The 27,666-nt window shown below is 39.8% G+C and overlaps 2 protein-coding genes across 4 annotated transcripts in view; both read left to right on the top strand.

The window, feature by feature from the left end:
- The first annotated feature begins 285 nt into the window (after positions 1–285).
- On the top strand, positions 286–17,833 carry BCO1 (beta-carotene oxygenase 1). Its single transcript, XM_065663168.1, has 11 exons — positions 286–420; positions 4,260–4,388; positions 5,791–5,920; positions 6,965–7,112; positions 7,966–8,113; positions 9,114–9,334; positions 10,151–10,408; positions 11,548–11,650; positions 12,496–12,590; positions 13,967–14,078; positions 14,712–17,833. The coding sequence occupies exons 1-11, from the start codon at positions 357–359 to the stop codon at positions 14,882–14,884; spliced, it is 1,581 nt and encodes a 526-aa protein (XP_065519240.1). The 5' UTR covers positions 286–356; the 3' UTR covers positions 14,885–17,833.
- A 2,430-nt stretch (positions 17,834–20,263) lies between these two features.
- GAN (gigaxonin) overlaps positions 20,264–27,666 on the top strand; it is a 32,945-nt gene continuing 25,542 nt past the window's right edge. For 2 of the 3 annotated variants that reach the window (XM_065661691.1, XM_065661690.1), the window contains exon 1: positions 20,264–20,550. In XM_065661691.1, coding sequence (XP_065517763.1) covers positions 20,384–20,550 — 167 coding nt within the window. In that variant the 5' untranslated portion in view covers positions 20,264–20,383. The remainder of the gene's footprint in view (positions 20,551–27,666) is intronic. The other variant, XM_065661689.1, reaches the window with a different exon arrangement.

Below are 27,666 nucleotides of genomic sequence, written 5' to 3'. Positions count from 1 at the left end.
AACTTGTGCCTGAAATGCTGAAGGTGATGTTCCAGACTAATTCCGCCTGATTCCTGTTTGTGCCTGGCTGCTTCGCACAGATTCCTAGAGAGCAAACAGGTTTTTCTTGCTCCTCCTTTGAATCAGTGAGTTCATTGTAATAAGAATGGGCAAAATTCTAGTGTATGTGCTAGGGATTAAAGATCAGCTAGTATAAATTGTCGATCTATAAGCCACGAGCCACTAGCTCTCTTTGCAGTTTGACCTTATCCTTATACGTAAGAGGCAAGTGCTGATCTAAGCCCAGAGAGGAGGGGAGCGCCAGGGCTGCAGCAGCGGCTGAGCACAGCACCCACAACACATTTGTTGTATGAGAGATGGAGATCATATTTGGTAGGAATAAAGAAGAACATCCAGAGCCCATAAAAGCTAAGGTGCAAGGTAAGTGAAAGAAAACCTGTTCTAATACGTGTGGTTATGTTGGTGTTTTCAACATTGTTTACCCAACACAACACTGGAAAATGGAAACTGCAGAAGTGAGAAAAGTGAGTTTTGTGTAAAGTACTGATCTCAGATAATATTTGTGCTCCAGCTGCAGCGCTTTCCTCGTTTCACATTTCTGTGTACTTTTCAAAGCAGTCTGAACGGGATTCACTGGAGTTGGTGGTGAGGGACAAGTCTCGGGGTTTAATGTGGTGACAGACGCTCCCTCCCCCATGGCTCTGCTCTGGCTTTCGGTTTCTCCTTGCTGTAACCCTTCCCTAACCTCTCTGTGTCTGCTCACACTCTTCCCTGCCTCCTGGAGACAGTCACTAAAACCGGGACTCTTCAGCAGCAGTATTGCTGAACAGGAAAGCAGCAGTAATGGAGGCAATGCTCTACCGTTAAAAAGAGGGTTCAGAAGTCAATCTGTGCGGAGTATGCTTTACCGAAGCAGTTTTAACAGGCTCTCTAGGGATAAACACTTGATCAAATGATTATTCTCACTGCTGTTTTATACTTTACAGAAGAGGTTTTTGCTACATTTAAAAAGAGGTTTGTTGCTGAGAACCCCTATTTAGTAAATACATGCTGCACTGTTTGCGATAAATAGTCTAAGACACACATCTAATATCAATGTTAAAGTCACTTCCTGAGTACAATATGTGCTGCAGGACTTTGTTGTTGTTGTTCAGTTTGGTGGCTGAATCGGAAAAGACTTTGTTTCAAAGTGCCTTGCTACGATTTGCAGTGGGTTTATGCCATTTAATTTTTGATCCTCACAATAAAAACTTGTTACTGAAACATTTGAAGTTGTTTGCAAACAAACCGTGTATCATCAGACCTGATCTGTACTATGCAGTGGTTTATTTGAACAAAGCGTTCATTTTTCGGTAAATATTCCTTCATTGGTAATGGGAATAATTATTTTCCAATTATGAAAACTAAAGAGAACTTTGATCTCTTTAAATATTTTGCTAACCCTGAGCCCTGCCAGTATTTTGGCTCCATGAGACCCTGTTGCTATGATAGTTAATAACGTCCACATACTTGGAGATCTTACGGTGCCACTGCCGTGTCTTCATGCGGTATAGAAAAGTACTATTATTTCCACTTCAGATGAAAATCTGAAGCAAAATGATACAAAGTCCACATTTCTGAAGCTATTTAAGGACTTTCGGATGCTGATTGATGCCAGTGTGATTTACAGAAGTTCTTAATTCCCAGTAGGATGAACTTTCATCTAAAAACTTAACCTTTTGCTCTGTGCTTCTCATATTGGAATTGTCCCAGAAACTACACTGAATTACACCAGAAGTTTCAGAAGCTGCATCAAATCCTCAGTGCCTTAAAAAGAAGATGCCCTTTTTCTGTGTTTATTTATTCCAGAAAAATTATTCTATGTCCCTGTTCTGGTACTTAATAAGCACCATTATTCTGACACAGAGGAATAATCTCCAAACAAAGTCTTTAGTCCTAGGAGCTGCAAGATGTTCACTGAATTGCAGAAATATCTGCTTTTCTTGAATGATGGCCCCAAAGCAGAAGACAGTTGAACTGGGTCAAAATCTCACAAGACGTCATATGAAGCAGAAGTATTACATGTTTACAAATATGTGAAGGGTAGGTGTCAGGATGATGGAGCTAGGCTTTTTTCAGTGATATCCAGTGATAGGACAAGGAGCAATGGGTGTAAACTGGAACATAGGAAGTTCCATGTTAACATCAGGAAGAACTTCTTTACTGTAAGAGTGACAGAGCACTGGAACAGGTTGCCCAGGGGGGTTGTGGAGTCTCCTACACTGGAGATATTCAAGGCCCGCCTGGACAAGTTCCTGTGTGATGTACTGTAGGTTACCCTGCTCTTGCAGGGGGGTTGGACTGGATGATCTTTTTGGGTCCCTTCCAACCCTTGGGATTCTGTGATTCTGTGATTCACCATAGTGAAAGAGAGATTGGTTGCAGCAAGACCACATGCAGTCAACCCAACTCAGTGTTAGCACCGAAGCCCATGCTCATTGCAGAGATTTAGAGTGCTAAACGGCACTAGTAGGAGGGTAGGGGCACAGAAGACTACACTAAATACACTGCAGTCACCTGTATTATTGAGGAAATAGCAAAGCCTACAGTCTCCTGTTGCCAAATAACAGAAAACAGGAAGAAGGGAAGTGGAAAGAAGAGAAATGCTTGTATTTTAGGCATATAAGCAGACTAAATTTGTTCAGCGATCAATATTCACTAGTCAGCCAAGCAAAAGCGATGTATCTATTTTGAATATATATGTTCTTTAAGAGCACCATCCTATTCTCTCTGAAGGATTTTTTCTTCTGCTAACTCCTCACTGTCTTCTCATCAACTATTTTTGGCTACTCAGGTTTTGTGCAGTTATCTGTATTAAAGATTAAACCTTGTTCATCTCATAAAAAAGCCCCTACGATTATTACATTGGAACTTCTTGTATTAGGCAAGAAAGGCTTGGTTTTCAAGGCTTTTTCAGAATGTAATAATAATAGTAACAATAGTAATAATAATAGTCAATCCATTATGTCAACAATATTTTATCTTCCTCACATATTCCAGAACCACAACAGTAATGAAGTTGTATGAGTATTGTGGCATGCAGTTGGTTAGTCTGGCTGAGAATATATTTTGTGTAAAGCTGATATTTACTCCATATCCTTCCTTTGCATGTGGATGTTTTTAACTTGTGTCCTTAATGTAACCTGTTTAAATAAATGCACATGACTCTCTTTCCCTTCCCTAAAATGGTCAAAAAAGGAAATATTCTCTTAGAAAGTGGCCAAAGTCCTTCTAGGATCTTGGAAAATCTTAGAGCAAAACAATTGTTACTCCTCTGCAACTGCCTCAGCTTTAACAAAATTGAGCATTTCCATAGGAGGACATTTCTATCTGCTGTAAAGGGAGTATTAATTACAAAGTGTGTCAATATGTTCAACATGGGATTAAATGATAAGGGGAATTAAAAGTTTGGAATAGCATTTTATGCAGAGACAATGTTCAGCACAGGCATTGTGTGGATAAACAGTATGTGATCTTCAGTGTTCCCTCAGGAGGCATACACACAAAGAAGCAAGTGAAGCATATCAATCTGATATGCTTTGTTCAGCTCTGTAATTAAATTCTTTGATTGTTGTTATTCTGTGTGTCAAATGCTAGGCAATGTATTTCTTGCGGGGTTTTGATGAGGAACATTTCTTATTCAAACCTCAACAGTACTTATGTATTTTCATTATAATATTCTGACTCTTTTGTTCAAAACACCAACATTATGACTAGTGTCACAAAAGCACTCCCCAAATGACACTACATTATGCTTTGTAATTTTATTACTGAAATTTTCACTGGAATTCATTTAGCCTGAAATTGATGTACTGAAGGTGGATGCAAGTCATATAACCTATAAAATATGTTTATTTCTGACAAGCTGTAGCTTTTCCTGGCTTAAGGACAAAGGTTTAAATATATCACTTTAAAATCTGAGTACAGGAAAGGAAGGTCTGATCTTATTTACTTCCTGTTATTTAGCAAATTATTCCAGCAATTTCATCTTCTTATAGTGATCTCATACAGAAATATTCATGCAGAATATTACTAGTGCCACATTTTTTAGCAGATCGTATTTTAGTAAATCCAAACTCCAACATAATTATATGCTATTACAAATCTTGACACATCCGTAGTGTAGCTGCCTATATAAAGGCTATGCTGTTGGGAGAATTATCCTCTAACATGCTCCTCACCTAAATGAATGGATGATGGTGTCTCCTTTTTGTTTATAGGTCAGTTGCCCACATGGTTGCAAGGGATACTTCTCCGAAATGGCCCAGGGATGCACACAATCGGGGACACAAAGTATAACCACTGGTTTGATGGCATGGCTCTGCTGCACAGCTTTACATTTAAAAATGGTAAGTTCTTGCACATCAGATTAAAAAAAAAACAAAACCAAACCCTAAAGCCCCTACATTTTGGTGCCTTGTGTTGCTGATTCCCAATTTGATTAGTGTTATCAGTTTGCATGTTTCATCTGCAGCGTGGCATGTGTGGTGAGGTGGTAGCCACCTTGGGGAAGGTCTTTCCAAACGTATACTTACACCTCAGCCTCCACAGCAGCAGGAACATCTCTGCAAAGCGATTTCACCTTTTTTTAATGTTTTTCCTTTTTTCTGGAGTGCCAAAGCTCAAAATTGTCTGCACTGCAGGACAGCCTGATCTCTGAGCTGGTCTCTGCAGGGCAGCCTGCGCCTTCCACCCAGAGCTTCCAAGTTTCCAGCTGGATCAACCAGTACAAGAACTGTAATACCCAAAGGTTTTTCTGTTGTGGATGAACAGCCTAGTTTCAAAGAAGCCTAACATTACCCCTTTGGGATTTGGCTGCAGCTATAACAGCGGCCAGGAAAGAAACTGGGCCACTGTGTCACTTAACATACCAAACCTCGCTTATGTATACTTGACACCCCTGCAAGCAGTCCTCCTACTTGTCATATTTGTGGAGAGAAAACAGGCAGCTTCTCTATCCGAGCCAACCTCATATTTTGTTTTCAGCTAAAGCACTTTATACGCACTCAGCTGTTTTACAATGTGGGGCAGGATTTTTTACACCTAGATTCTTCATGCAAAAAGTATGTATCTGTAAAAGAGCTGTGTTTTACTCCTTTCATCCTCTGTTCCCAGTATTTACCTGTTAGTTTCTGTTTCTGTGACTGGAGGCATTTAATGTAACTGTAGGATCTCCTTGCATGTTCAACTCTACATCTTTAACAATATAACCTATAAAGAAATGACCAGTATATTTTATATTACTCACCTAAAGCAAACAGAGCTCAGTTAGTTCAATTCTAGTGTACCATATTTATATATATACCATACCTAAATTGTTTAGGATGGATATTGATTCCTTCATGTGATTTGTTACTTTCTCATAACTTAATTTTGTCAATGCAGGAGGTTTACCACCACTCGCGCATTAACGGGTAAATAATCATTTTCACACAGATTGTCTTAGTTTACTGGAATAGTTTATCCAAATCCCTCCTTTCCTCTCCCCAGTCTTCCAGTATTGTCCAAATGTGTTACGAGTCAAGGACTATAGCCAAACTGCTGGTCAATCTCAGCTGCCACAACAACAGTCCTGGGCTCCTTAGAGAGGTGAGAGAGCCTTCCAAACCAGGGAGTTAGGGGCATTGTTGGCTTCACTGCAAACTTTTCTTAGCTAAAGGACAGCTGCTTGCGAAACTCTGACTTTAACTGTGCTAATTTTCAAAAGAACTCTGCATTAAATGTGATTGAAACCTGTTTGGCCTTTGTCAGGTGAAGTTTACTACAGAAGCAAGTATCTCCGAAGTGACACATACAACAGCAATATAGAAGCAAACCGAATCGTGGTGTCTGAGTTTGGAACTATGGCTTATCCAGATCCATGCAAAAACATATTTGCCAAGTAAGCAATGTTTTTTTCCAGCAAAACTCGTCTGCCTACTTCTTTCCCCAGGACAGATGTCTTTCTGTTTGCCCTGGACTCACATTTACAAACACAAAATATGTTTTGTAAGCTTACAATTGCTAAATATTGAAAGAGATAGATCCAGGCATTGTACTCTCTGTGGGTTATTCTAAGGCAAACATTTATGTTTATTTTAGCAGCAGTATTGGGTGTTTTATTCACTACTGCAAATATTCTGTTGTAATTTTGAAAAAAAAACCTTTTTCAAGTGTTCTGCAGGAGTTTATAAAAATGATAATCTGTAAGAAGAGAAACCGATTAAGAGATGGCGAAGGCATTTACACAAATTTCATTCAACAAAAAGATGAAAAGCATCATTAATTGAAATAAAATCAGAAAACTTGATTAAATACCATTTTTACAAAAAAAAAAAAGGTGATGAAAAACTACAATTCTTTCTTGAGTCAGGTGCAGTGCTTTGAAGGACCACATCAATAGGCCTGAGCTAATCCAACATTCAAAATCAGAACCACTGGGGATTACTGCAGTAGCTGCTTTCATACTGTTAGGAAGTATGATAGCTTTGTACGTGTGTATGAGAGGCAAGGTGTAAACCATCATGTTACTATCACCTGTCTTGTACAACTGGCGTGGGTATTCCCTAATAAATGCAAGTAGCTTACCCATCTCTCCTTCCTGGCCCTACTACCTCTGATGACCTTGCTACCCTGAGATAAGATGCTTTTCTTCTTTCAGTTACAATCAGGTAGTGCTGGCATTTTAAGTTCAAAAGGGATATAAGCAACATTGGTTTGGCTTCAGGTAAATGTGATAAAATCCTACACTAATAAGAAAAACTGTCAAGCCCATATGTGAAGTTGAATCTTCTTTGAAATCATAATTGTTGTACAGGATAGCAACAGGAGCTAAAATAGGGATTATATGAATCCATATATTTTATGAAGGCATACACTAAAAAAACCACCAGCTTCTGGATAGAAACTGTTTGACCCGATTTTCACAAATTTTCTCTCTGTACAGGGCATTCTCCTATTTGTCTCACACCATTCCTGAGTTCACAGATAACTGCCTCATCAACATTATGAAAACTGGGGATGATTTTTATGCTACCGGTGAGACTAACTTCATCAGGAAAATTAATCCACAGACTCTGGAGACATTAGAGAAGGTATAAATGTCTGTCTGTCATTCTAGTTCCTTGTCTGATAATGAATAAAGTTACAGGCTGGCTCATAAGGGTCTGTTAAACATGTGCAGGACACATGTTAACCTGGAAAAACCCATTTCTTCTTCTAACATTCTCTTACTTCTGAATTCATGATAAAGTGCAATCGGGAAGATACCAGTTGTTTCAAGAACTCATGAGTTCAAAACGAAATCCCAGGCAGTTTGGAAAAACTGGGGTTTTACTTGTACGTAATCTAGCAAGGTTGCAGGAATAATACCATGATGACATGGTTATTTTGGATGATTTCCATTATTATGCCTCTGTAGTTATCAAATGATTTACATAAGGAGCAATTCAGTAGGTCAGTTATATGACTACTTGTCAAATACGTTATGCAAGATATTACTTAATTATTAAAGTGCAATCTTGAAAGATACAATGAGTTTTTTCTAGCACACAGTACTCTAAGAGTACAATTTCTAAACTTTAAATCAAATAGAAACCTTTTGATCCAGAAGATTGCTAGACTCACAGCCCAATTAAATAAACTGCTTTCAGGATTAAACGGGCATTTGCAGAGTAACTTCTTTAGCCAGTCCTCCTGTTGTGTTACGTAGCTGCAAGGGAGAGGTGAATGTAACTCAGATTCTGTAACTTGCTTTAGCCTTGAATCAGGAAATTGCTTTGATTACATACGTAAGTAATTTGGCTTGTTGAAATTTCAAGACCTTTTGAAAATGTGGGACTAATAAAGGCTGACAGTGATAAAAAGCTGGTGGATTTATGATGTTAGCCTAGGTAAATTTTAATTCTCTTACACATCTCTAATATCTCCTATTGTATGATTTTCCAGGTTGACTACAGCAAATACACAGCGGTAAATCTGGCAACTTCTCATCCACACTATGACAGTGCGGGAAATATTCTCAACATGGGTACTTCAATAGTTGATAAAGGGAAGACAAAATATGTTATATTTAAAATTCCTCCCTCTGTGCCAGGTAAGATACTTCTTTCATCAGTATTTTCTAGAAACTTGTTAGCAATTTCTTTTCTTCCGAGGTTAGGGGGTGGTGATACAGCTCTTCTAGAAACCAACAGCATTAATTTTGTTAATTTTAACTTACTGAGAACTGCTTAGCTGGTCTGGGCATGTGCTGTTACAAATTCAGAAGAATTTGACTTTGAATATTACTAGGGTGAAGTAACTCTTTTAGAAGAACTTGCATTCCCTGTATTGTGATGTGTAGAAAGAGAATGAACAGAAACAACTTTAACATACATATAATGTTACATATAATTTTAACAGTACACATAATTTTAAGTTGCAAATTTTAATTTTCTTCATAAATGAAAATGCTCTTAAAATGCTGATATCGCAATTATAGGGAAGCATAATACCAGACAATACCTAATAGACAGTAAATTCCTCTCTAACCTGGCCTATGCTAGGCCTTGCTGAAATAGTCCTTTGTTCACAGAGCAAATTGCTTGCTATTTTTTCTTCAAGACAATATTTTTTTAATATTGGCTATTAAAATCAGCTGCTACTATGATGTCTGTCCCTTGGTTGAACAACCAAGAGGCCTTCCACAGCTGAAAGATAAGTTTGTCATTTCTAGCCGGGGCTCAAACAAATGTCAGTATAGACCAAACAGGATCATCTCCTTAGAAGTTCAAAAACGTAGGGGCATTTGATCTGCTGATTTAGTTGAAATCTTTCTCCTCTGTGCTGGAACTTCTGAAGACAGTAAACAGTGGAATCAAATACTAAGGCAGGGGAGCTCTGTCTAAATAGATCCAGCATTGAGATATTACTGTGTTTCTTCACTCAGATACAAATACCTATGTTAGGTATGCAAGAGTAAACACGTCACTTTCTTAATAGGAATAAAGTGAGAAGAACGTGTTGCTCTACTTCATACATGGGAGAAATCCAAGCACAGGATGGTACTGGAATTTATAATAACTATAATTTTATTTTTTATCATTCATATTCAGAAAGAGAAAAGAAGAAATCTTGTTTCAAACACCTGGAAGTGCTATGCTCCATCCACTCTCGCTCTCTGCTCCACCCAAGCTACTACCATAGCTTTGGAATCACAGAAAATTACATTGTCTTCGTGGAGCAGCCATTCAAACTGGATATGGTCAAACTGGCAACTGCTTACATGCGAGGCGTGAGCTGGGCTTCCTGCCTGGTCTATAATAAGGAAGAGAAGGTATTTTTTCTAATGCTGAGCAATGGAATCAGCCAGGCCAGTCTCTTCCACACTGCTCTGGTTTTCATCTGGTCCATTAGCTTCAGTAATGCCTCATTTTTTTTCAACCCTTGACTTTCATGTTGCACATCTTTTTAGAAGTTGTATTTTTTTAATACTACCTCCTGTCTTCAGAAGTTTCACAAATAAATATCTGATGCTGAAGTGTTTGACCAAGAGGATAGTTTGGCATTGTTAAAAATACTGTGTGCTAGCACAGAAATTCAAAACCACACTAGCATCCCTTTCACAATACATTATCTATATACATATGCGTATATATATACATTATATATGTATTGTGGATAATAGACATTATAATACTGTATACTGTCCACAATATACAGTATTTTTTGGGGGCCAGGAACAAAACTTAAGTGTCTGGGATGCTACTGTGCGGGGTTTTTTTGTGCAAAAAAGATGTGCAACATGAATACATATATACTGTATATATATATATACAATGTATTGTGGATAATATACATTATTATATAGTATTATAATAATCACACATATTGCATCTGACAGGAGAGCCAGTCTAATGTAATTTGCAACAGTAATATTACTTTAAAGCTTTTCCACACTCATGTTACTTTGGCATTTTTTGGTTTTCAGCTTGGAACCTCTTGTCTCCTAGCAGCAAATCCTGAGTTCTTAATTTGCTTCAGCAGAAACAAACAACACATTAGAATGTTGATAGCTACCATTAGAAAACAGTTTTCTAAATAACTATTTGTTCTTTGTTAATATTTTAAAATAATGTTTCCTCTCTTTCAGACTTGGTTTCATTTTGTAGACAGAAGGACTAAAAAAGAAGTATCCACCAAGTTCTATACAGATGCTTTGGTGCTTTTTCACCATGTAAATGCTTATGAAGAGGATGGCCACATTGTATTTGATGTTATTACCTATACAGACAACAGCTTATATGATATGTTCTACTTAAAAAACCTGAGTAAAGACTTTGAAGAGAATACCAAGCTTACCTCCATGCCAACCTGCAAACGATTTGTTGTTCCTCTACAGTACGATAAGGTAGAAAGAAAATGTCTTTTTAATCTGTTCTTTGATCACGTATCTAAAATACATCAGTGTGAATAATGGGTAATTATTAGTTGCCAGCCCTTACATGCAAATTTCTAATGCTTTAAAAATATTGTATACACAAGGTGTGCAGGAGTTTTGTTTTGTGTATGTATTGTGAGAAACGGCATGAACAGCCTAACCTACAGTCACATGGATGTATGTTCAAATACCACCCATTATGGAGAACAGGGCTATTGAGCATTCCTTTACCAGTGATATTATTTGTAAAATGCTGTCAAATATGAGCAGATTTATGAACTTGGCCATTGACTGGAAGATCATGCATGAGTTTTTGCACAATCTGTTTCTTCCACTTTACTTTACTCAAGCCTACATATACTCACACTCCCAACTGCTGAAATGGTTTTATTAAAATGAGAAGATTTCATTAAAGGGAGAGATTTATCAGGAAGAGGAAAGATTTTATCTTTCAGTTTAATTTAAAACATCATTTTACATCATTGTTTTCAGGGAGGATTTTATACTGCCCAACAACTTGAGCAAGTTTCAGCCTGATACAGTTGGAAGGGATAATACTTTACTCTCTACATCCTAGAGTCTTACTGCTTTGTTCATGTCTCAAAAACAGTTACACAGCAATGACAAAGGGTGTGTTGGATCACACCAGCTGTCCAAACTACCCTTCAATCTTCAAAATTCAGCAATAGTGTATTAAAAATGAGAGTGCCTTACACCTATTTTTGCACTCAGTTTATAGGAGGCGCAAAAGAACTTTGGTGACTTGTAATGGGAATTAGATACCTAATTCCTTGAAACACATCGTCATTAATTAAATTCACAAACTATGAAATAAAATTATTGTTCTTCTGGAGCATAGCCACGTCTATCTAAACTTTTTTAAAGGCTTTATTAAAAATATGATATATTCATCTGTGATATACTCAAATCCTCTTGATATAACAAGATTTTCTAATGAAGAAGTCAGAATCTAATGCTACAAGATAAACACCATACAAAGGAACTTCTTTAATCCCCAAATTGTCTATATTAATATCAAACCTGATGAAATATCTAAATTAGAAGCCTATTCTTAGAGATATTACTTTCTCAGCATATGTCTCTTTCAGGATGCTGAAGTAGGTTCTAATTTAGTCAAACTTCCATCTACCGCAACTGCTGTAAAACAGAAAGATGGCAGCATCTATTGCCAGCCTGAAACCCTGTGTGAAGGTGAGACATATCCATTATACAAATCTCAAATATGTTATTTTAAAAACACATAGATGCTTTCTAATAATGCCTAAGAGCTCTTTATATATGTAAGATCTTTACGAAGGTAAAAGAAACAAAACTTTTAATTAATGCATTTAGTGTAGCTATTGACAATCTTTTTCTTCTTTACTTCCCTCCTAAGGGGCTATTCAGTAATGTATGACCCTGAACCTCTTATATATATATTTACCAAGAGTGAAATCCTTTAAATGTCTGAAGTTACATCATTTTAATACTAACACAGGATCCCAACTCTGATCTTACAACTGTTCATATAGCTTGCAAATCTACTTGTTGCAAGAGTAATTTTAATTAAATAGGTCCGTTGTAAATAGTAACTTCAGTTATTGTTGTATTTTATAAAGATTGCCTTTGAAAGTGAATTTTTACACTTTTTTCAGGGGATAATAACCGGAATATATAAAGAATATATATTTACCTAAAGTGAAAGTAATTCCTTAGAATGGTAGTCTCCAATTATATCTCAGATGTTGACGTCTCATGTATTTCTGAAGAAAGAAAAAAACCTAAACAAACAAAACCCCCAAATCCTCATAAATTCTAGTATAATGAATCCCTAAGAATAAAAAATTGCCATTTTTGAACTAACCAACAACCCTGGCTTAATTTTATTACGTTAATATCCATCTTCAGCTTTTTAGAAGTTCAGGCATACAAAATCTATTCAACATACTGTCAAAGTTCTTCACAGGGTATAACATCCTGAAGATTAGCATATGTAAATGTATACTTGAGTAATTTTTCTTCACTTGTTCCTAAGTCTTTAACTTTATTTTACCCAGGGATAGAACTGCCTCGCATCAACTATGACTATAATGGCAAAAAATACAAGTATGTCTATGCAACGGAAGTCAAATGGAGTCCGGTTCCTACAAAGGTATAATTAACATTTACGAAGTCATAAACTGTATTTGTAGACAACAAATCAAATTAAAGCAGTTATAAGTAGACCATGGTTTCCCAGTTTGGCCCAAAAACCAGCCTAATCTCATTCATACATGCTGATTCAAAGTGTGTGGCTCTGAGGCCAGAAACTGAACTCTTGTTTTCAACATCAAGTTAAAGCTTCTAAACACTGCAGTTAGGTATGGACAAATTCTGTATAATTTGGACAGACTCTTTATAATTCTTATTCTGTGACTGTAAGGCAGTGCAAATTGAGGTCACTGTTGGTTCTTGTATATAAATACCACAACTGATTACAAAATAAATCTGGATTTCTGCATGATGCAAGGAAATTTATTGCAGTAATTCTGAGAGTAGCTCAATCAAATCTGCAAGTTTGTGATTTTCAATGTAGATAATCCGTGCTTGACTCAAATGTAATAAAAAATGCTGTTAGAAGGGTTTTTTTTCATATCACATTTTTTTTTTCACAATAAAGAACAACATGTCAGTTGCTCTTTATTGAATGGAGGCACAACAACCACACATGATCCTTAGGTAAGGTCTGATAGCAAAATTGCTGTAATCGTGGTTAGAAGGAAGAATTCTACCAAATTCTTCCTCCAGTAATTTGGACAGATTCATTTTTGTGTAAACGTATCTTTTGACTAAAAAGGTCAAAAGGGAAAAGAATGTAACTGCATCTGTATGGGTAAAGAAAAGGCCTTAACAGAATTGAACTGAAAATGCCATGCAACCCCATTGGTGATTAGTTTGGTCAGGCACTTATCCATTAGTATTGAGATGAAAATCTTCAGTAAATACCAGTATCTGTGTGGAATTCTTGCCCCATTGGTTTGATCTTTACACATCACTATTAATAGCCTTTGTTCTGGCATATATACTCTATCTAGCAATAAGAAAGACTTGAGAAATACTGAGGTCACAATGAAAATAATCCACAGAATTAGAAAACAGAAGGTTTAAATCCTGTTTCCTGAATTACTACAGAATTGCAGTAATTTGGTGCATGTCACTTAAATGTCTGGGCCCTGGACTCTTCCTCTTTATAGTTAGGGCATTAATTATACTGAAGTTCTCCCATGATGTCTAAGTATTTGTAAAATACTTAAAGCCCATAAATGAAAGTTGTAATTGTAACCTAATGAAATGGAATTAAAAGAACATTGTTAGATTTTGCAGCCACTAAATGTAACTCCAAAGTTTAACATTTTCCAAGTGTTTCCCTCTTGTTACAGCACATGCCTTGCTGCTCTTTAGCTCTTAGCTAATCCTCCACATTGTACTTTTGGAATAAACCACTGTCTGGGTCACTGACATTTTTCTTTTCTGGTCACAACAATTTAGATCGCAAAATTCAATGTCCAGACAAAGGAAATGCTCCACTGGGAAGAGGACCACTGCTGGCCTTCTGAGCCCGTTTTTGTTCCCAACCCTGATGCAAAAGAAGAGGATGATGGTAAAATTATGACAACATTCTGAAAGCTGGGATTACATGAGTTTTGCATTTAATCTAACAAGTTTCATTGTTCTTAGTCAAGGAAGCTCGGCTGTTGCTTGCACTGTGAGGTTAAAATTAGCACCAGCCATTTTACTCCCACAGAGAAAAGAAACCCAAAGCAATATTAGACTAAAATCAGCTTGTGTAATGTCCCAGGATAAACATAAACAATAAAACCAATGCTTGGGACTTTTCAGAGAGCCTTGGAGGTGGAGTTATCAATAGTTTGTAATTGCTGAAGCTGTGGGAAGTCAGTGTTGTTACAGATAAGAACATGAAGTGGCACTACAAGTATCCCTGAAATCTTGATCCAGTTCTGCTCTCAAGTGACTCCTTGCAAAGGCAAATGTGAAATAGCTGGAAGGATGAGTCCCATAACTGCCAGGCACACAATTCAGTGTTGGTTTGCCTTTTTCCTTCGCAATGAACTGCAGGTAGACCAGGAAAAAGCACAGAATGGAAGCATTCATTAGTTCTTTAGCACTTTCAGTAGACCTTCAGTTTGTGTCCTAAGATTCTTAGGAAACAAGAACTGTTTTTCTGCTTGGTGTAACTGTTATGGTCTTCTAATTCTTCATTTGTATGTCACAGGTATTGTTCTGACCTGTATTGTGGTGTCTGATCCCAAGAAAGCACCCTTCCTACTTATCTTGGATGCTAAAACGTTCAAAGAATTGGGCCGAGCCATAATAGATGTAGAACTGCATCTGGACCTGCATGGAATGTTTATACCAGAGAAAGATTCTAAGACTGAAACTGAGTAAAATGCTACTTACCCTATCACGCAAGCTTAAGACAACCTTATATGGAACAGGGGATAATATTTTCCAGGAACCATTTTATCTTAGGACAAGAAATGACTAAATATAAACTCTTCAATACCTATATATAGTATGTCATAAGAGATAACTTTTATTACAAATAATTATATGCACAAATGGTACATAACTACTCCAAAAGAAGAATAATCAGTCTGAAATGCTAATGTTATATACAACTTGTGGGGCACAGAATAGGAGACAAAGGTAACAACAAATGATTTATTTGGGTGGAATATAGCTTTCTGAACAAATAAAGTACTGTATTTATAGGGTGATGCATACCATGAGTCACATGTGTCTGCAGCTCATGTAACTTTCATTGACTGTTTCAAAACTGCAGCTCACAATGGAAATTGTCTCCTGCCATAAAACCTCACTATCTGCTATGATACTAATAACTCATGGCAATGCATTCTCTTGGTGCTTGATTTCCTAAACTCCACCATAACCAAAGTATTAAACTGAGGTGCTACAACTTTTTAATTTAGAACCTAACCCCCCCCCCCAGCTTTGCTAATAAATTAATTGCTGTTTTTCCCTTTAATGTTGACAAAAATGAGTAACTAGAAATAGAATATATGAGTTTATGTAGCATTCAATTATACTTTAGTGTTATTAAATCTTAAACACTTCCCACTTAAATCAATTTTCCTTGAGGAGAATATCTGACATGGTATTTCATGTAACTAGATAATTACATTGTGTGAAAGCTAAACAGAAATGCAGTATTTATTACAATTGCTACTAGTCTCTTAATAACAGTACATACATAAATGAGAGCAGAACTCGGATACACATGTGCAACAAATTGTTTAGGTACAAGAGTGAAAGATCCAATTTAAACCTCATCTGAACTACACAGTATCTGAAACAACATGCTACTGTTGCTATAGCCAGGCATTCGCTTTATTGTCTGCGTAGAAGCATCCATATTCAGACATGGATTTATCATTGCCTGTAACAGATGCTTCCTAATAAAAGTACACAACTCTCATTTATAGTCACAATTAAAAATCACATCTCAACAGAGTTCAAATGCCAAGTATACTGTGACTGGCTTTTGTTATAGGAATGGCATTTCCTAATCCCCTGAACGTATTTTTGTTTTCTGATTTGGGAAATTGATTTTTCTTTAAATGAGAGCTTTTTAAATTTTAACTGTATTTTCCTATTACAGCTACCTTTACTGTTAGAGGCATTTTTACTGATGGAGAAAATCAGGTGTACATCCATGCATTTTAGGTGTTCATCTGGTCTGTATGCATCAACATACTACTCAGGTACCTCTCTTTATACTTACTCTCATTGGGTCTCTGCTGCTCACAGTGTTTTACACAGGTAGGAAACAGGATGAAATTAGTGCCATTTACTATCTCCCCGTCACACGGGTATCTGGGCTTTGGTGACTGGTTCGTCATTATGTAAGCTGTTTACAGTAGGGCAGGAACTGAACCAACATCATCCACAGTTCTTGTTTGCTCTGTAACAAATGTACCTCCCTTTCTCTGCTTGAGCCTTTGCAGTTTGATGTTATAAAGAATATACAGGCTATTTTTCATTTAACAAGAGTTCACTGTGGTCAGCTGTACAGTTAAAATATGCAGTTTTGGACATTCAGATGTTTATACATTCCATGAAATGGAAATAGACAATTTCAGTAAGGTGTGTCTGCATACATAGTTATCTTCAGTGTTTTCAAGGCATATTAATCCTACTATTTAAGAGAACTTTATCTTCTGAAGAAGAAACTGAGTTTTATTCTTGTAAGTAATATGGAACAAGCACTGGAATAGAAAAGTGACTTCTTTTGTTGGCAAAGGACACCAGCTGTGGCGCTGTTTTTTCTAATTCAGAAAGTTTGGATTTAACAAGTCTCCACAAATTCTTCTGGCATTATAAGGTGGTAATGCATCAAAAGTCTAACGGTTACTATAGATTTCCTTTTGAGAGTTTGTCTCCAGAATTTCTTGTGTAGAATTCATAGTGTTATGCTTTCAGATGATCATGAGTTTGGATACAGGAGTTACGTGATATCTGAGGAGCTAATTCTAGATGATCACATGATGGGAATATTCATCATAAAAACAAATCAGATTTGTTCTCTTCAGTCCAAGAAAGCAAATGTGTTGCTTATATTCATGCATACCGCAGACCACAGAAAATAAATTATAAGAACTTGTCTTGGATATGATTTTTAAACAAAGTATGCTGTATTCCTGTAATGAATGGGAACCTAGCTGAGAGCTGATTCCCCCTCATGACTGAGAGACATAACAAAATATGTTTTTTGCCAAAGTGTATTCGGTAGAGTCTAGATGTTTATGTTTCCTGTTTGTCAGAAAGAGGCAGGAAAACAGCAGCTGTCCTATGACCTTAGTACTTGGCCACGCTGCAGCACGTGGTCAGTGCTCTCAGAGCAGCTAACAGTGAGATCAGAAGAAACTGCATGGCCCCATGAGTAAACAATTACAGATCTGGCATAAACCCAGTTGTTTTTCTAAGGGTATAAAAGTGGGACCCTCTTGTAGCCAAATCCAGAGCCTCACCTATAGGTGGATGCACCACATACGAACTTCCCAGTCCCTGAGACTCCTGGCATTGGCTGCAGTGGGACTTCCCAGCTTGAAGATGGGCCTGGATGATGATTAGTGGTGATTGGTAATGTATTTCTTCTTAATCTCTGTTCTGTCTATGCAGTAATGATTTAATGCATTGTTAATTTTCCTCTGTGCTTTACTTACACACATATATATATATATGATTTGCTTTATTGTAGTTATTCACTATAAATACACAGATACACACCTGATTCGCATTAGTGTGGTTTTTTGCTTTAGTACGCTTATTCACTTTAGTGTGCTTGTTTAATAAACTGTGCATGTTATACAGCTAGAGTGTGGTCATTTTGTTGTGCACCTTGCCTGTGAGCAGAACAAGTCCCTTGGTGAGTATTACACAGGATTTGATTAGCATCAAGTCTGTAGTCACCCTGAAGAGAAAAACAGTGATGTAAATCTGGATTTGCCAATCCCTGTATCCTCCTGTGGGAGGGACAATATGGATAAAAAACATATGGCTAATCACAGATTTCTTCAAGAATGTTTTTAACAGTTGCAGTAGTAATCTGATGAAACATTTACCCTGAATAGGGTAATACACTACCATTTCTGGGCTGACAATAGCAAAGGGGAATGCATATAGGATTTGCCAAATGGCGGCAAAGCTTGTGGGTTGGTTTTTTTTTGTGGTAACTTGGCACATGGCAGTGAGCCTGACATTTGATTTGCTTCCCTGACACCCTTCACTGTGAATGAAATCTTGAGGGACTGATAGGTTTGATTCTTCTTTTGCACCAATTTAAGTCATGAATCAGCCCAATGAAACTAGAGAAATTACTGTAATGGCATAAAAACAAAATCTAAATTTAGTGACTACAAATAAAGACAGTAAGGATAGATAGCTCTGTTAAAGGAAAAAAAACAGTTGAGCAAGAGAATCAGGCCATGGGTATGCATACATATAATTACTTCAAGGATGTTACAAATGGCCCTTTGGTTTGTCCTTTTTTTTTTTTTTATCAGCATGTTTCATTAAATACAACAAATAACAAAGCATAATAATTAATTTGTTCCCTTGAAGTGGATATTATCTGTTACACCTTGTCCCATTGCCCCACATAGGCAGCAGGAGGAAGCAGGAGCCCTGTTTACTAGGACGAGTTAAAAACCAGAAATACAACTGTGTTTTCCTACATTACAACCCATGCAGGAGGCACAGAAACAAACCAGTGTTTCTCTTTTTAAATAACCAGGCCACTCAATGACAGCTTTCGCAATAATTTAAACCACTGTTCCTTTGAGCATGCAATTACCCAAGTATTAATAACAAGCAAAATACATCTTTCACCCACAGTCAGGAGGCAGAGTGCTCTCTGCTTTGATTACTCTCAAAGAGAGCTCGGGATGCGTCCTCTGGACCTGTTGTGCTCTTCCTCATTCTACACTTGGCATCCTGCATAATTATACCCAAGCCAGAAGAAGTGACCTTCTAATATTTTTAAATGGGTATGTTATAACAAGAAGTGATGCAAAAAGTTTCTGGTGTTTCATGCAGATTAATTTTAGACCTTCCATCATATCAGGATGTGAAATGTATCCTCTGCTGCTTCTAAAACCCCTGTTCAAAGCTGCACAACAAACCCAGAGCACGGTATGCTCTCAGTGACCCCTCTCCAGTCAGAAAGCGCCTGAGCAAGGGTTGAACTGAAAACACAGGCTTAAACAGGGCTATTCACACTCCCCGTGGGCAGGACTTGGTGCAGTGCTTCGGCTGCTGCGTCTGCACATGCACATGTCCCAGCTGAGATCTCCATTCGGAGAACAAAACACCTTTGTGTCTAGCTTGGGAAGGACAACGTTGCCTTTGTGAACTCATTCATTTATTCTCCCCATGGGGACATTTCCAGATACCTTTATTCTTCTTCCTAGTGGTTCGGTCACTTGGAGATACCATTGAATTGGATTAGGATGAATTATACAATAAAGTTTTCCACATTACAAAGACAGGCATTTTTACATCACTGAGTTAAAGAAATGCAAATAATAAACACATGTGACCCACCATTGCTTTGCTAGGTCAGGACCCCTGAAAATCTTATTCTCCCAATGGAGAAACAGAACGTGTGATGGCCTTTGGGGTATTTCATAACTTGAGAAACCCATTTCTACCCTTGACTGTGGGCGCAGAGGCTGCAGAGCCATTTGCTCTCCTTGGAAAAGTCAGTTTTTGAAACACTTCCACTCCACGTAAATGGTGTCGCTACTTGAACACTGGATGCTGCTAAAGCAAGCAGCAGCAGACGGAACCAAATCGTCTTTTAATGTGCAACTAAGCACGTTAAATATATGGCCTAAACCCCTGCCCACCAACCTGAAGATCCTCTTGCCGGACGAGGCTGTTTCCAGCGGGCAGCTGTGGAACGCAGCGCTATCCCAAAGGGTCTCTCTGAATTCAATTCTCACCCTCCCCAGCTAGCGCCTGTCATGTTCACCTCAGGAAGGGGGAAAGACATAAACACAGGCGGGTTCAGCCACATTCTGAGCCTGTCCGTCAGTCAGTCCCTCAGTCGACCAGGCCACGGGACGGTCTCTCAGTCGGTCTGTCTGTCTGTCTGTCTGCCTGCCTGCCGGTCAGGCCGGCAGGCGGTAACCCCGTAGCCCCCTGGTAGCCGCCCGTAGCCCCCGGTAGCCCCCGCCCCTCGCCAACTCGTCACCCCGCTCCGGGCATCCGAGGCCGCCTCCGCCTCGCCTCTCCCCGCCCCGCAGAGGTAGGCCGGCGGGCGGGGCGGCGCAGGGAGATGATGTCAGCGGCGGGCTGGAAGCCATGGTGTGAGGGCAGTGATTGAGGCGGCCGGCCCGGCGAGGCACGGCTTCGCTCGGTAACATGTCTGGGTCGAGCGCCGTGTCGGACCCCCAGCACCCGGCGAGGCTGCTGCGGGCCCTCAGCTCCTTCCGCGAGGAGAGCCGCTTCTGCGACGCGCACCTGGTGCTGGAGGGGGAGGAGATCCCGGTGCAGAAGAACATCCTGGCGGCCGCCAGCCCCTACATCAGGTACGGCCGGGGGAGGAGGGCTGCGGCGGGGCCCGCGCCCTGCCCGGGCGGGGAGTCGGCGGGAGGCCGCGCTCCGGGGGGCGGCCGGTTATGTAAGGAGCAGGCTCGGCTTCGTCTGAGGGCGGAGGAGCCGGGGCAGGCCGGCGGCGGAGCGGGCCTGCGGTGCCCGGAGTTTGCTTCAGCGCGGCCCGGCCGTGCCCGCCCTGCGGAGCCTCACCCCGTGCCCGAGCGGCCCTGGAGGAGCCGCCCGCTCACTGAACTGTGGCTTCGTGCAGGTGCGAGAGGCGGCGTGTTTAACTACCGGGTAAAACCGCCCTGAACAGGTTTAAGTGCTGCCAAACGCCTGGTGTAAACAGCCGACCCAGAAACAAGGAACTTCGCGGGGCCGGTGCCTGTGCGCGGTGTGCCCGCTGCCAGGGCTTCCCCCGCCTGCGCCTCAGCCTCTTTTGTCTTCTCCTTGGTGGCTCCTAGCACGACGGAGCTCCGGGGGGTGGTGGTGGATTCTGAAGTACATCAGATTCTAAATTTAAGAGAAGATTGCTTTGTCTCCCCATCTCCTGTGCCCTTGCACCCTCACAGTATCCAGGAACAGAGCTTGGAAGCTGCCAAAGGTGCCAGAGCCGGGAGAGCCGGTGACTCCTGGCAGTGAGTGCCAGCAGTGTGTGCAGCCAAACCAAGCCGTTTGACAGGGAGCTGTATTAGCACAGTCACGGTTTCCAAGGTGGCCCAGCAAACATCTTATCCTGGCCTGTGTTTTCAGTGAAAGCCAGTTAATGAAAGGTCCTGCTGCAGCTGTCAACAGCAGCTTGAACTTCTCTGTCACACTCAGTGGTGATACGCCCTTGACACCAAGTCAGGATATACCCACCATAAGATCTTCATAGCATGTAGCTGCATGTAAGGAAGCGTGAACAAAACGTACAGGTGATTAATTCTGAAGGGTTTTTGTTTTTAAGTCCCATAATTTGCAGGTAATGAAGACATTAATTTTGTCTCTGTAAAGTAGGAGAAGACTGGTATCACTTAAGCACAGGATTATCATAAGTCTGTAACAGACTTTTGGTAGTGGCTGGGCATTCTTTCCAGCTGTAGCTTCCTCTGAAGTTGTCATAAGATCTGCATATTTGCTTGACTTGGGGATGGGGAGTCTGTCTGCTACTCTAAGAATAAGATGGAACCTACTTCAGTGTCACATTGGCATCTGCTCTTAGGGAATGCCGTATTTTGGGTGACTTCTGCAGTACAACTTCCAACTTTCTCAAGTACAAAAATAAACTAAAAATAAATAAAATATTCAGTTGGTGACTAAAGTTTAAGGGGATGCTGACTGTGGACGGAGCAGCAGTTATCTGCAGTGGTTTGAGCTAGTCAGTCTACCTACCCAGCTAGAGCTGAGTGAAAAGTGGAATAAAATTCACAGAGAAGGAAGATCAGCAAGAATTTGCAAAATTCACAGAGCCTGTGTACTACCAATAACTTTTTTCACTGCTTGTCTTAAGAAGCAGTTTTCTAGACTGTGGTGAAAGACAAATGGAAGACATGAAATTGGAACGAACCGTTGATCTGATACTCTTCAAAATGCCTGAATGCTTTTTAGGTTGCTGGTCATCTTATTTTAGATGGTTTTATGTCATATCTGAAATTAAGGTTCAGAAGGGTTGCCGTAGGTGGAAAAAGGCCATATTCTTGGAAAAACTGCTGTTCTGCTGTAGCAGAAAGATGAGTTTAGAATGAGAGAATCAATTAGATTGGAAAAGACCGTTAAGTTCATCAAGTCCAACCATTACCCCAGAACTGCCAAGACCACCACTAAACCATGTCACTGAGGGCCTCATCCACACAGTTTGTGAACACTTCCAAGGGACGGTGGTGATTTCACCGCTTGCCCAGGAAGCCTGTTCCAATGCCTGAGCACTTCTCCATGAAAAAATTTTTCCTAATATCCAGTCTAAACCTCTCCTGGCACAGCTTGAGTCTGTTACTTCTTGTGATATCCCTTGTAACTTGGGAAAACAGATCGACCCCCACCTCACTACAGCCTCCTTTCAGGGTAGCTGTGGAGAGCAGTAACATCCCCTCTGGGCCTTCTCTTCTCCAGACTAAGCCCTTCCAGTTCCCTCAGCCATTCCTGGTAAGACTTATTCTCCAGACCCTTCACCAGCTTTGATGTCCTTCTCCACACCTGCTCCAGCATCTCAGTATCTTTCCTGTAGTGTTTACAGAAAATATGCTGTTTTTTACTGTGGAAGAAGACTGCTTAATTAAAACATACTGTAAATTATTCCATGGAGAAGTACATGTTCACAGATTTTAATCTTTAAGTACTGCATTTTGTTCATCTCGGAAAAAGGGGCTGGGGAAATATGAGTTAAGCATGTGTGAGGAGTAAAAGCGCCAGACATAACTACAGTAGCAACAAAGCTTGTAGTCATTAGAGTTGTGGGTTTTTTAAACTCAGAATTATTCAGGGTCACATCCCATGAAAGAATTTATTAACTGTGTGTGAAAGTAGGTTACATGCTTTAAAATATAAATATGGTTAAGTGTTTTTTTGTTTTGTTTTTAAGCTTACTCAGATTTTCTCCTCAGGCTTGCAAGATGTATAATACCAAAGATACGTTCACCTAGCTCTTGCATGGCACATTAAGAAGCAAATTTGTATTACCAGCCCTTGCAGAGCCTAATTTTTACCTGCTGCCTGTCTCTCTTCTTTTTTATCGCTCCAGGATCTATCTCTTAGTCCAGCTGGTCTCCACATGGGGTAGAATTGGTCAGGTAGGTTGCTAGTGTTGGAGCATGGAGCTTCCAGCCAAAAGTAATATTTTAGTGGCTCTTTTTGAAGATAAAATTCATCTCCAGCCTGTGCAAATCCCATTTATTTTGAGTGTTGACTTTTAAATAAAACAGTTGGTCTAGGTTTTGATATAAAGAGTTATTGCAGGAGACGCAAGACTTAAGTCCTTGTATTTTAAGGGTAGATGATTCCAAGGCATGCTCTGGTACCATAGCCTGTTACAGTCTCCAACTGCCAGTTGGTTTGGGGTGCTCTCACTTGAAAAATTCCAGTGCAAACCTCAGAAAAATCCAATTATTGAATTCAGAAGTGAAACTTGGAAGAAACACGAGTAGATATGTCAAATGTACTCAGCAGTGAAGCAGTGGAAGTATGAGCTGGCGTGGTGTTTTCTGTATCTGGCTGTGTTGTTATGTTTTGTGGCTGTGGGCAAGTTGGTGGACAAGTTCAGAATCCGTGTAGGGTTTGCATGAGTGCTTAGTTTAGGGTGTGAGTAGGAAAGTAAGAAGGCATGGGCTCAGGGGGTGGTTGGGTGTGAGCAGAGTCGGTGTGTGCTGAAGGATTTGTGAAGCCGCAGAGAGAGGAGCATTACCTGTTTTTAGTTTTGCATGGAAGCTGTTTGGCTGACTGGTTATGAGTAGGACACTTGTAAATTATAGTGATGAGGCTTTCCTCTAGTTATTTGGCAACTGAATTATCCATGCAGCTAAAAAACAGCAGCTTCAGCGGATAGAGGACAGGTGGTATGAAGGGGACACAGAAACACACGGAAGTGTTACTGGTGTCGCGGGTCCTGTGTGGCTTTCTTGCCCATAAGCTAGCTTCTGCATGTACAGAAGAAAACAAATGCCTCTTTCATGAATATATTTTCAGCCTGTGGAAGCAGTAGGACTTTAAATTTTAGTGGTAATTTGATTCTTGAGGTCTTGCCTCAACTGCTGAATGCCAAGTTGCTTGTAGCTCTCTTGAGTTCAGTGAAGTTTGGGGTAGTTGTGAGAATTCCTACAGAGCTGCACAATATGTGAAGTTTTATCTAACCCTCTGCCCCTGGAGCAAATCCTGTAATTTGCAAAACAGGGAAGTCTTCCTGCATATCTCTAACATCTTGTGGTGTGTTCCTGAGCCTGAGAACAGGAGGATTCTTCAGGAAGAAACTGCCATAGGACAGAGAGTGGTTTGACTCAAAGTGATGCTATTGTGTGTCCCAGAGAAGTTAGGTTCGAGCCAAGTTAGTTCTTGGTTTTCTCTTCTGTAAGAAATCTACCAGAAGCCTGTGCTTCTTTCTAGCAGTTTGTATCCTGGCAATTGCCCTAATGTAGATATAATTCTATTGCCCTGATTTAATTTATTTTGTGTAAGTTATGGTGGCATAGGAGTGCTTTCACCAGAATAAACCATGCTTGCACTAGTAAGTTTGGCGTAAGTTGTTAACGTATATCTGCGAACCTTTTATAGGATAGATTTGGTCCAAGTATTCCTGGTATCCTCAGCAGCAGCAGATGTTCTCATCCACACAGATCTGTCATTGCCTGGCATGAGTTGTTCCTGGCCAGCTGAAACTTGCAGCTCTTCATACTTGCTAGCTTACAGTCTGCTTGCCTGTATAACAGGGAACATTTGGGAACCACCTTAAAAACAAGGATATTTAAGCTCAGATTCTTAGATGCACTTAATGTCGTTATGCAGAGAATGTGGTGCAGTATTAGAAATTACAATAAGATGTTTTTGTTATCTGAGCAAGTTTTGTCTTTGGTTTTCATGCATCTGTGTGAACAGATTACAGGTGGAGGTATGTAATCTGTACCGTTCAGCAAGGCTTTTCTAGCTTATTGATGGACCAGTAACCATAGTTTCATCTTTTTCCAGATGAGCATAATTTAGCTAAGCAAAATGAAAATGTAAAATTAAGTTCACATTATTTTCCATTTACTTGTAAATAGCTGTACTACTTGTAAATGGGTTTTGGCCAGAAGTAACCTGATGGCATTTGCATATTCTCGCTTGTGCTGTTCAACATTCTGACATCCCTAAAACATTGCAGGCCTTGTGAGACTCTTGCACAGCCCCAAAACTGTGCCAGTGCCAAAACAGACTTCCACAGACATGTGATGGGACATGTCCCCATCACTGATCTCCTTTCCTTTCCTCTGTATGCTGGCACTTGGAACACTTTTGAGTTGCTGTGAAACCACGAGAAGGCAGCCTGCCTTGTGTAAGGTGTCTCAGAGCATCCCTAAGTGCTGGTATGAAAAGTGGGACAGGGTGTCTGTTCTGCAGCACACCAAAAAAGGTGAGACTTGGCAGTTTTTGTTACACTTGTTAGACAATAAATATTCTAGAGCAAGGCAAGGTGGAAGCCAAGGCATGCAAGTAGCTTCTGCTGCTCGTTTCCTGATACCTGCTTGTTTTTTACTGACACTTACAGAGACTTTTTGTAGAGTTTTAGAACTTTTTTTCTATTTGGGGCTAGTACTGAAGTCACAAATACAAACCATTGCTGAAGCTGGCAGGTACTTGCTTGTCAAGACCCTGTGCTCTCACGTTCTTTTGTGGCTGAATCGTGCTGCGCTTGTGCCAGGGCTTGTTCTGTCTTCACTGGGCATGCAGGGCAGGGCTGTGGTTACTGGTCTATCAAGAAGGGCTCTAAAGTCATGTTGTCTTCAAGGTTTCTTATAAGGAGTCTGTATCTGACAGCCTCCTGGGGACTTTACAGGCAGTCCTGGCTATAGGAAGTCAGGAAGAAATGGGGTCACAATTTGCTTCCAGATTCCTAAAGCCTAGTTTTGTTTTGGATTTGTTTTTAAAAGAAAAATGAAACTAAATTGTCACCTGTGATGCTTTAGTGATAACTTGAGTTGTAAAGTCTCTGTAACTTTGAGACACAATAAATCAAAATAGTGCTTGTCCAGAAACTCTCTACCTGGTATAACTTAGAAGTGCCTAAATGTGTATTATGTTTGCATAAGTAGTTGGGGGGCAACAGTGATAAAGGTGAGTTTAAAAACTTATGGCTTAAAAAGGGATTTAAAAATCACTATACCAGGCTTGAATGGGGAGTTGTTAAATTATATTCCTGCTGCAACAAGCCCCTAAAGATGGCCTGAAGGGAGGAAGCAATAAGGCTCTTAGCTCAAAATAGTAAGAAAATAGAGTTGGGCTGCTCCTACACGTCAGACAAAGGGAGAACTGGAAATCAGAGCATCTGTTTACGCAGGAGAACTTGAGATGAAATTGCTTGTCCTTTCTTTTTATCTGCAGACATGTGGTTCATCTGCGTGCCTGATGTAAGAGGCGAGTTGGGGTGGAAGGAGGTGTGGCAGGATGGAGCTGCTTGGGATGTCTGGGTAATTTATACTCTGTAGGTTGCCTTTACACACCTGCATTAATTGTCCTGTTTGGCAAAACTTCTGTTATTAAAAGAACCTTTTTTTATTAATGACTTTTCTTACAAGCTTTAAAATGTATTTTGTGGCTGAGCAAGAGCTCCTGTGTCTGGAGGAGGATCTGGAGTTGATGAGTCTGAACTTCTTGATTTGTGTTTTGGGTTTTGTGTTTGTTTTTATTCCTTGAATCTGTTTCGTTTGCATTGGTCTCAGCTGTGGTTACAAAGGGAACTTTTTCCTCGTGTGAACTGACAAATGTGGAAAATAACTGATGGACTTAAAGAATTTGTTTTTTCCCTTCTTTGTTCAGACCTCTTATATATTGTACGAAGCTTTCTCTCTGTGCTGGTACTGAGTACGAGTGTAGTGTTACCCATACATAGGGGAGTCACCAGTCTCCTCCTCATCTTCCGTATTATAGCTGTGCCGCTGCTTAATATTTCCAAGAAAACTAAGAAAAAAATCACTGTTATGGTCAGCTCAGAATTGCTTGTTGCCTATGAAGGAAATACCTTCTTAATACCATGTAGTTAGTGGCAGTTTTATGTCCTCAGGCATGTTGGTTTACATCCCCTGAATGACTTTAAGCTGCTTCTTACAGCGCTTGCTATTGTGTATGGACATGGTCAGTGCTCTAAATTGCAGACTCTTGGCTCTTCCTTCTTGTGCTAGTGAAATCCACACTTCTGCTTCCTCTTTCCTCTTGGCTATGTCATCACTTTCTGTGATAGTCTCACATATGTGTTTTCCAGCTCCCACCATGCCCAGGGATGGTGCCTCCCTCAGTTGGATTCCCAAAGAAATACAGCATTTGTTGCATCTTCGAGCTGTCCCATTGCATTACTCACGCACTTGTAATGTCCATTCGACTTCATATTTACCATCAGTGATGAAAATCTTTCTCTGACTCTGATGCTTATTTCTCCCATAGGAGAAATA

The sequence above is a fragment of the Lathamus discolor genome, chromosome Z, assembly GCF_037157495.1.
Source record: "Lathamus discolor isolate bLatDis1 chromosome Z, bLatDis1.hap1, whole genome shotgun sequence".
In the NCBI taxonomy this organism is placed as follows: Eukaryota; Metazoa; Chordata; class Aves; order Psittaciformes; family Psittacidae; genus Lathamus; species Lathamus discolor.
This window is presented reverse-complemented; position numbering and strand designations above follow the sequence as displayed.

Excerpts from the sequence above, each read along its gene's own strand:
- BCO1 (XM_065663168.1), top strand. The coding sequence starts at position 357 with ATGGAGATCATATTTGGTAGGAATAAAGAAGAACATCCAGAGCCCATA. Across the intron at positions 4,389-5,790 it reads CAGCTTTACATTTAAAAATG|GTGAAGTTTACTACAGAAGC; the intron begins GTAAGTTCTTGC and ends GGCCTTTGTCAG. Across the intron at positions 8,114-9,113 it reads AATTCCTCCCTCTGTGCCAG|AAAGAGAAAAGAAGAAATCT; the intron begins GTAAGATACTTC and ends ATTCATATTCAG.